The sequence below is a fragment of the Microtus ochrogaster genome, unplaced genomic scaffold (assembly GCF_000317375.1).
Source record: "Microtus ochrogaster isolate Prairie Vole_2 unplaced genomic scaffold, MicOch1.0 UNK24, whole genome shotgun sequence".
NCBI lineage: Eukaryota > Metazoa > Chordata > Mammalia > Rodentia > Cricetidae > Microtus > Microtus ochrogaster.
The window spans coordinates 57,890-67,071 of NW_004949122.1; the positions used below are offsets into that span (position 1 = coordinate 57,890).

Consider the following 9,182-nt stretch of genomic DNA (forward strand, 5'->3'; position numbering starts at 1 on the left):
CTTTTGAAAGCTCTCAAATCCCACCCCCAGTGACACATCTTCTCTAACAAGGCCACATCTTTAATCCCTCTCAGTAGTCCACCAACTGGGAACCATGCATGCAAATATATGAGCTTAGGAGGGGCGTGTTAGTTTCATTTAAACCACTACAGGGGTTTTTACTACCTCTATGATAAGGTACTGTCAAAGAATTCCTAATTTGTGTTCGTTAGTGTCTTCAAATATTTCATTAGATTCTGCTGTCATGCACAGATCTGCTGTTTCAAATTTAAAACTTTTGTTTCCATACAGTCTATATAGTTTGATAAATAGGAAAACATGGTTGCTGGTGTATAATACCTACATATTTAGATACAGATGTCTGGTACTTGTTTAAGAGATATATTACTATCTAATAATCCCTTCTTACTGATATTTTTTTTAATTTTTATTTTTCCATTCAGTTATTTACACTTGCCTCCCTCGAAACAATTCCCTCCCACTCCCCCACACCCCCTCATCCCTCTCCTGCCCTGCTTGAGAGAGGGCCGTGAATCCTGCCCTGTGGGAAGTCCAAGGCCCTCCCCCCACATCCAGGCCTAGGAAGCTGTGCATCCATATAGGCTAGCGTCCCAAAAAGCCAGAACATGCCATAAAAACAAGTCCCAGTGCCTTTATCAATGGCTTCTCAGTCAGCCCCTATTGTCAACCACAATCAGAGAGACCAGTTTGATCACATGCTCATTCAGACCCGGTCCAGCTGGATTTCGTGAGCTTCCATTAGAATAGGTACACTGCCTCCTTACTGATATTTTTATAACAGCATTATTTTCAACCTGCAGTTTTCTTGTCTATGTATTTTAGACAAAACAAAAATTGGAATAAATTAAGATCTTGTTTGATAATCTCAAATATTTTTAATTTTTGTGATGAGACTTCAGTCATTTGAATTTTTGGAATCAGTGAGATAATAGAATCCTTTTAGCTTTTCCTTCCTTTTTTAGACCCTGGCTATCTTGGCTCTGGGTGGCCTAGAACTTAACTATATAGATCCTGCTGACCATGAATCAGCGATATACCTACCACGTGCTAGTATTACAGGCATTTGCTGCTATGCCTTGCTTAATTTTTATTATGATATTTAACTCGGATTCAAACACACTTTATAGATAATTTTAGCCTTAATCCTGATTTCACGTACTCTTGATAGTAGCCATCCATACACAGTTCCACTTAAAGCATTAATTGAAAATATGTATTTTATTAGAGCTTTTTATGTCTTCCAGGTCAGCTGAGTGACAAAGATTATGTCGATGATCTTATGAGTCAGCTAAGGCAGGCTGAAGAGCAGGTCAATGACTTGAAGGAGAGACTCAAGACCAGTGCTAGCAATGTGGAGCAGTATCGGGCAATGGTGACTAGTCTGGAGGATTCTCTCAACAAGGAGAAGCAGGTATGTATATTGTGTTAAATTAAGAACTTACTATGTGTAAAGCAGCATGGTATGGGTTAAACTGGCATTCTTCTTACTACTGGAAAGTACTTGGTTCTAATATAATAAAAACCCACAAAACTTAGAAAGCAAGGAATAGGTACAGATCAGACATGGAGGAGAATGAATGTGAGTTGCCTGCTGCGTGTACATGCTTCACATGACAGGTGACAGGTGGGCACCTGTGGGTAGAGGCATGTGAGTAATCTCATGACAGGTGACAGGTGGGCACCTGTGGGTAGAGGCATGTGGGTAATCTCATGACAGGTGACAGGTGGGCACCTGTGAGTAGAGAGGCATGTAGATAATCAAAGGCAGGAAATAGGTGTCAAGCATCAAAGAGAGGCTTGACAGGCTCAGAGAGAGTCTTCAGGTAAATACGTTAAATTATGTCTGTGAGCTTAGATAGGATCATTGGTTCGTAATGTGTCATAGTTAGAAATTTTTCTTCAAAGGTTAATATAGTAAATTGAGGCTTCATTGCTGTGGAGGCTATAACAATAAGGTCACCATTTTAGAAAGTTCTTTTGTAATTGGCATCAATGGGTATCACTGTGTAAGGACAATATCTTTTAATGAGAGACCAAGTAGATTTGGGCAAATGTATATGAAGCTGGACAGGAAAATAAGAGATTTGGATTTCAATACTAAAAAGAATAGGTTGAAAGAGAAGTTATGCTTCTAAATTTATTTGGCATATCTGCTTGGCTAATTGGCATTTTACGGGTTCTGTTAGTATAAGACAAATTATAACTTTAGTTTGGTTCCAGTTAGGTTGAAAAAAATTACATATGATTTTTAATCCCTTTTGTTTCTTACTGCTTATATGATGAAGGTGACTGAGGAAGTACATAAAAACATTGAAGTTCGTTTAAAAGAATCAGCAGAGTTTCAGAATCAGTTGGAGAAAAAGTTGATGGAAGTAGAGAAAGAGAAACAAGAGCTTCAGGATGACAAAAGAAAAGCCATCGAAAGCATGGAGCAGCAAGTGAGTTCACTAGGATCTATAGTAACTTTCTTCCCTAAAAGTTTGAATTCTCTTTACTAGTGCATAAATTATACTTTGGCTTATTTCAGTAGAAAATTGGTTGAATGCATACCCATCAACTTTAATTTTATATTCCTGTTCTGTGTATCTGGATAAATTTCCTTTTGAAAATTTTAGACTTTACAGTTGCTTATCAGTGCTACCTTTTAAGAAACTCTGCCTCAGATTTTTTTATACTGGTAGGCAGAGCAGTGATATGGATTAGTAAAAACTAGAGTATGTCAGATTATAGCTGTGTTCAATTTATTTAATTGGATAGTTGGACATTTTTCTTAAGTATTTCCAAGTTTGTTGTTAATTCTGATTTGCTTTCGTTTGTTTAGTTATCTGAATTGAAGAAGACACTGTCTAGTGTTCAGAATGAAGTACAAGAAGCTCTGCAAAGAGCAAGCACGGCTTTAAGTAATGAACAGCAAGCCAGGCGTGACTGTCAGGAACAAGTGAGTGTTCTCCTAACGCTTCTGAGCAGTGAGCTTCAGCCTCTGTTTGGATTCCAGCTTCTACGTAAAATGCCAGACACATGAAACCCCAGTGCTGCGGGAGGTGGAGGGATGCTGACCAGCAGACAGGGTGCAGTGAAAGACCCCGCCTGGGAGAGCTAAGGTGGAGAGTTGTAGAGCAGGACAACCAAGTCCTCTGGCTTTCACAAGTGTGCATACACAGAAAAATACATTGTGTGTGAAAGTTTTAACATGGTGGATTTTAATCTATGTTGATGGGGGATTGTTAATTACAGGCTAAAATAGCCGTGGAAGCGCAGAATAAGTATGAGAGGGAATTGATGCTACATGCTGCTGACGTTGAAGCTCTGCAAGCTGCCAAGGAACAAGTTTCAAAAATGGCATCAGTCCGTCAGCATTTGGAAGAAACAGCTCAGAAAGCAGAATCACAGCTGTTGGCGTGTAAAGCATCTTGGGAAGAACGAGAGAGAGTGGTGAAGGTACTGTTGCAGATTACAGTGGAATGCTTGGGAGAAATGAAAGTTTGTTGATTTTTGGTTTTTTGGCTTTTGTTTTTCTATACACTTGGGAAACCATAATCATGCACTCTTGGCTTGTAGGATGAAGTTTCCAAGAGTGTGTCTCGCTGTGAAGATCTAGAGAAACAAAACAGACTACTTCATGATCAAATCGAAAATTTAAGTAATAAGGTGGTTGCCTCTATGAAGGAGGTTGTGCAAGCACCATTAAATGTCTCTCTCAATGAAGAAGGAAAATCTCAAGAACAGATTTTAGAAATTCTTAGGTAAGTCAAGTACATTCTTAATGTGGTTCCATAGTAAGACAATAAATGCAACATTGTAAAAGTCATTCTGCCTTAATTGGCCAAGTAGCCTAGTGGTCCCTGTAGTAATACGAGCGGCGGGGCTGCGTCCCCAGCACCCCGGGCTGCCTGGCTAGCTTATGCCTCGAAATAACAACACACAAATTGTATTCATTTAAACACTGCTTGGCCCTTTAGCTCTAGCCCTTACTGGCTAATTCTGATATCCCGATCAACCCATCTCTAATAATCTGTGAGCACCGGTCTTACCAGGAAGATTCTAGCCTACGTCCATCCTGGGTCGGAGCTTCATCGCGTGTGCCTCAGAGAGCAGAGCTCTCACCTGCCCGCAAGAGTGGAGCATCTCATCTCTGAGGCATCTGCCCCCAAGAGGAGAGCTGTCGAGTCTGACCTCACTTCCACTTCCTCCTAGCATTCTGTTCTGTTTACTCCTCCCACCTATGTTTTAACCTATCAGAGCAAGCAGCTTCTTTATTTAATTAACCAATGACCTTCCTCCATCAGGTCCCTAGGGCGGTGGTGGTATATTCCTTTAATCCCAGCACTCAGGAGGCAGAGGCAGGGGGATCTCTGTGAGTTTGGGGCCAGCCTGGTCTACAGAGTGAGTTGTAGGACAGCTAAGACTGTCTTGAAAAACCAAAAGCAAAGAAAAAAATAGAAGAAAGGACAGTTAGATGTCTCATGTCATTTTAAAGAGATATTCTTTGTCTCCCTAACCCCAGCTCCTTCTTCCTCTCAAGTGTTGGAAATGATTACAGATGTGTGCCGTTGTGCATAACCTAACAACAGTGTATTTTGGTTTTGTCATATTATTGATTGTACATTTGTTTGTATGCATGCTCTCACCACACAGTATTCATGTTATTCATGTTGAAATAGAGAGTGACTTTACGGAGCTGGTCTTCTCCTTCGTAGAGTTCCAGAGTTCTGAGATTAGCATAAGTGCTTTTACTTTCTGAGCTATTTTGCAGGCCCAGAATAATATTTTTCTAATGCTCCTGTCTAGCCCCATAACTAAAAACTAATCTACCTTTGAAATATGAAAATAACTATTAAGGTGAATGCTTTTTGTCATCTTAAGAATTGCCCAGGTTTTACAATACTAAATATTTAGCAGTCTAAAATTTTAATATTTGTATTCTTGTAGGTTTATACGGCGAGAAAAAGAAATTGCTGAAACTAAGTTTGAGGTGGCTCAGGTTGAGAGTCTGCGCTATCGACAAAGAGTTGAACTTTTAGAACGGGAGTTGCAAGAACTTCAGGATAGCTTGAATGCAGAAAGGGAGAAGGTGCAGGTATGTACATGGGCTAAGCTTGAAATAAGCTCATTTTTTTATTTCCACCATGTTGTAGAAATTTAATTCAATGTCAGCATTTGGCTTAACCTTGCAAATTCATTTAACATGTACCCATTTGTTATGCCTAGTGTGTGGTAGTTAGAGGCTGTGTGCTCGCTGTCTGACCACTTCCATAGGATTAGCTCTGTGTGCTGTTCATTGCTCAGCTTCCCTGGACTTATCTGTAACATGTAAGCAACAACTATAAGGACTGAGATGATGTGCACAAAGCCTTTAAACTATAGTGTATGGTGTGTAAATTCCAACTTTCTATTCTATTGCAGCTGCTATGTATCAATACCTTGAGAGTCCTTCTAGTATAGATTGAAACTACTATAGGATTTTTTTTTCAGCAAATAAGAAAAAGAAAAACTGAAAAAGTAAGAACCAGAGAACGGGAAAGAAAGTGTTGCAGTCAGATGTCTGGTAGTAGCAAACTCCGTTTTAACTCACGATACCTCCCAGCACCTTACTGCTGAGTTTGCTCATTGTGAGGAGATCTACTAATGCACCCCATATCTAGAAGGAAAGAAATGAACTGTCCCGTGCTCTTTCCTTGGGAAATAAAAAACAAAACCCATGTAAGTAGTTAACATGGCTTCTAAGAAGAAACCATTGACTAGGGGAAAATGGGTAATTAGATTTATAAGACTTAAGTCTCTAGCAGAAGTTGAAAGAAAGAGAATTGCATCTGACTTGAAAATACAATTCAGATTTAATTGCTGTCCCACCATGGAAATATTAGGTCCTTTGTTTCAAGGAGTTTAACCCTGAGAAGAAAGAGTAGATGGGTTATCTATTAAGATTTGTTTAATCTAAGCCTTCTCTGTTTTCTCTGCTAGTGAGCATTCACTGAAAGCTCAGCTTGTGAACATGTTCACAGGGGAAGCCAACTCTGAGATACAGTAAGAAGAACCAAGAAGTTAACACACATTATGTCAAAAGTAATACGCAAGCATGACCAAAACCCAAGTGCTAAGGTGGAGGCAGAGACAGGTGGATTCTGGAGTTCATTGGCCAGCCAGCCTAGATGAGATGCAGGTTCAGTGAGAGACCTTGTTTCCAACCATAAAGTAGAGAATAGTGAAGGAAGAAGTAAGTCAGCCTCTCTCCTCTAAGTGCACCTACACAAACACATGAATATGTCCAACCATAAAGTAATAACCTTTGCAGATTACATGCAGTGGAAGAAAACACTTCACATTGTTGAAAGCTACTAGAATAAAATAACCAAATGATTGGAGACTTCTGAGCAACAGAGGAGAAGGGGGAAAGCCAAGAATCTAAACAACATTACTTAAGAGCTCATACCAAAGTACAAGAAAGATGCAAAAAGATGAAGCAGTGTTTTCCTGTGCAGTGGCGTTGTAGTCTGTCTATAAATCTATTACATTCATTTAAACTGGTTTGAAATTAACACGTGTCTTAGAAAAGTAAACCTGCATACTTTTAAAGATTTGGTTAAGGTTGAAATTGAAATCCTCTGTACTTGGTTATTTGGGAAGAATTGGAACTGGTAGGAAAAAGATGGCTCTTTGGATGTGGTTGTTGACCTGTGTGTCTGTTTTAGGTAACTGCAAAAACAATGGCTCAACATGAAGAATTGATGAAGAAAACTGAAACCATGAATGTAGTCATGGAGACCAATAAGATGCTAAGAGAAGAAAAGGAAAGGCTTGAACAGAACCTGCAACAAATGCAAGCGAAGGTTTGTGTCTTCCCAGTCAAGAGCAGAAGCTATTATTATTATTTGTAATATAAATGAATTAACATTGGTTATTTAAAAAAAAAAAAAAGACTAACTTGGAGCTATTTTCAGGTGAGGAAACTGGAGTTAGATATTTTGCCTTTACAAGAAGCCAATGCTGAGCTAAGTGAGAAAAGCGGTATGCTGCAGGCAGAGAAGAAGCTCCTAGAAGAGGATGTCAAGCGTTGGAAGGCTCGGAACCAGGTAAGTACAGTTAGTCATTTGCTGTCATAGAAATGATTTTACATAATACAGTAAAATTTAGAGATGTAAAAATACTGGTGAAAATTGTATTTATTAGAAACCTAATACACGCAAGTACGTGGCATATTAGGGCTCACGTCTTTAAAAATTCACTTATGCTTTGCTCATTATTTAATCTCTTGTCAGTCTTAAGTAGCCAAGCTTTAACTTTATTTCTAAGATACTTTATTGTGAACATACATGTTTTATTGAGGCACATGTAAAAAACTTGTTCAGTAGACCTTTGAGAATCAGACCATACAGTATATTATGTTCAGTGAGAAGTCAGCCTTGCAAATCCTTGTTATGTGACTTGTGACTTAACCACTTAACCACTCTGGACTATAGTTTTCCTCATTTGCAAAATGTGAATGTTAAAACATCAATCTGGTGACAAAAATTAAATAGTAACTGCAGTTTCTCTGGTACCCAGAATATGGTGTAGAATAGTAAACATTTAGTAATACAGAAAGAATGTTCTATAATTTCAGAGCACTATTCCTCATTTTGCTCTTACCAGACAGACAATGAGAAAAGTCATGAAAGGAAGTTGAGCTAACCAGACCTAGGATCATTTTTGCTAGGTTTGCCTGACTTTCATGGTTAGTGGGATAAGTTACATTTAGAATGTTTAGACTATAAAACACGTTTTTCTTCATAAATATTACTTTAGTGAAATTAGGTATACAATATTAAAAGCTTTTATAGATAGGCCAGTGAGGTGGTGAATTAATTACTATGAAGCCTAAAGACCTGAATTTGATCCTCAGAACCTATGTGGCAGATGGTGAGAAGTAACTTTCATAAGTTGACTTCTGACTTCCACATGTGTGTCATTGCATGTACACACACACGCGTGCATACACAGTAAAAGAATGAAAATGTTAAAAGAAAAAAGAAACATTTAAGGCTCATTGACATTCATTTACAGCTCTCTAAAAATGATGAACAGTTAATAACATTCAATGTTTTCTTACCCTTCCGTCTTGTCTAGATTTTGCTGTCCTAACTAAAGCTTTGAACTGACTGTTTGGTACTTGATTACTTTGCATGTGATGTGGTTAATGGAAATAATTAGATATTTTGTCACTTTATTATAGCACTTTTTGTTTGTAAAACCTGACAAAGCAAAGTATGCATGTCTGTTATTCTAGCATCTGGTAAATCAGCAGAAAGATCCAGATACAGAAGAATATCGAAAGCTTCTTTCTGAAAAGGAAATTCATACTAAGAGAATTCAGCAGCTAAATGAAGAAGTTGGAAGACTTAAGGCTGAAATTGCAAGGTATTAAGAATACAAGTTTTAAAATATATGTAATGGAGGCATTTTTCGTGTATAACCCAGTGTGGGCTGGAATTACAGGTGTCTACCACTACAACTGGATCTAGTGAAAATTCAAGTTTATTTCAATTTTTTATGTTTTCTTTATTCCAATCAATATTCATGTTTAATATAAGAGATACTATTTCTTTAAGAAAACAAAAATTTAGAAAACTTGATTGTATACTTATAGATAGTTAGTATTAGCTGCTGCTCTTATTAGAAAGTTCAACCCATGACATCATATACAGGAGGGCAACTACTTAGAGCATTGCCAAATGTGTATCGAGAAGAACATGTGACAAAAATTGTATAGGCTTTAAGACCAACCTTGCAGGAAGCTTGGATAACATCTGACTATAGAGTCCTCAGTCACGCAGCTCTATCTAGTGAAGCCTAGTGGCATCACTTGATGACGTTGAAATCATGTTACTTGACTACTTAGTGCAGTGTCTTAACTTCAAAACAGGTATTAGACCTGTGAAATAAGGTCTCTTAAAGGGCTAAATTCATGAAGTAATTATCTTTGAAGTGAGGGTAGTTTTTAATTAGAAAGCTATTATTAAAGCAGTATAGTAGAAACTTTTAAGTAGAAATCCTTTAAAATTTACAAAACATTTTATATATTTAGTTCATCTAAGAATTCTCTTCTCCTGCTATTTTTTTTCAAAGATCAAATGCATCGTTGACTAACAACCAAAACTTAATCCAGAGTCTGAAGGAAGATTTAA

The 9,182-nt window shown here is 37.9% G+C and overlaps 1 protein-coding gene across 1 annotated transcript in view; it reads left to right on the forward strand.

The window, feature by feature from the left end:
- The window catches only part of Tpr (translocated promoter region, nuclear basket protein), a 70,184-nt gene that overhangs the window by 36,178 nt on the left and 24,824 nt on the right, over positions 1–9,182 (forward strand). Inside the window, exons 4-12 of the mRNA XM_026789591.1 lie at positions 1,266–1,432; positions 2,307–2,459; positions 2,843–2,959; positions 3,256–3,459; positions 3,580–3,764; positions 4,951–5,098; positions 6,711–6,848; positions 6,960–7,091; positions 8,285–8,415. Coding sequence (XP_026645392.1) covers positions 1,266–1,432; positions 2,307–2,459; positions 2,843–2,959; positions 3,256–3,459; positions 3,580–3,764; positions 4,951–5,098; positions 6,711–6,848; positions 6,960–7,091; positions 8,285–8,415 — 1,375 coding nt within the window. The remainder of the gene's footprint in view (positions 1–1,265; positions 1,433–2,306; positions 2,460–2,842; positions 2,960–3,255; positions 3,460–3,579; positions 3,765–4,950; positions 5,099–6,710; positions 6,849–6,959; positions 7,092–8,284; positions 8,416–9,182) is intronic.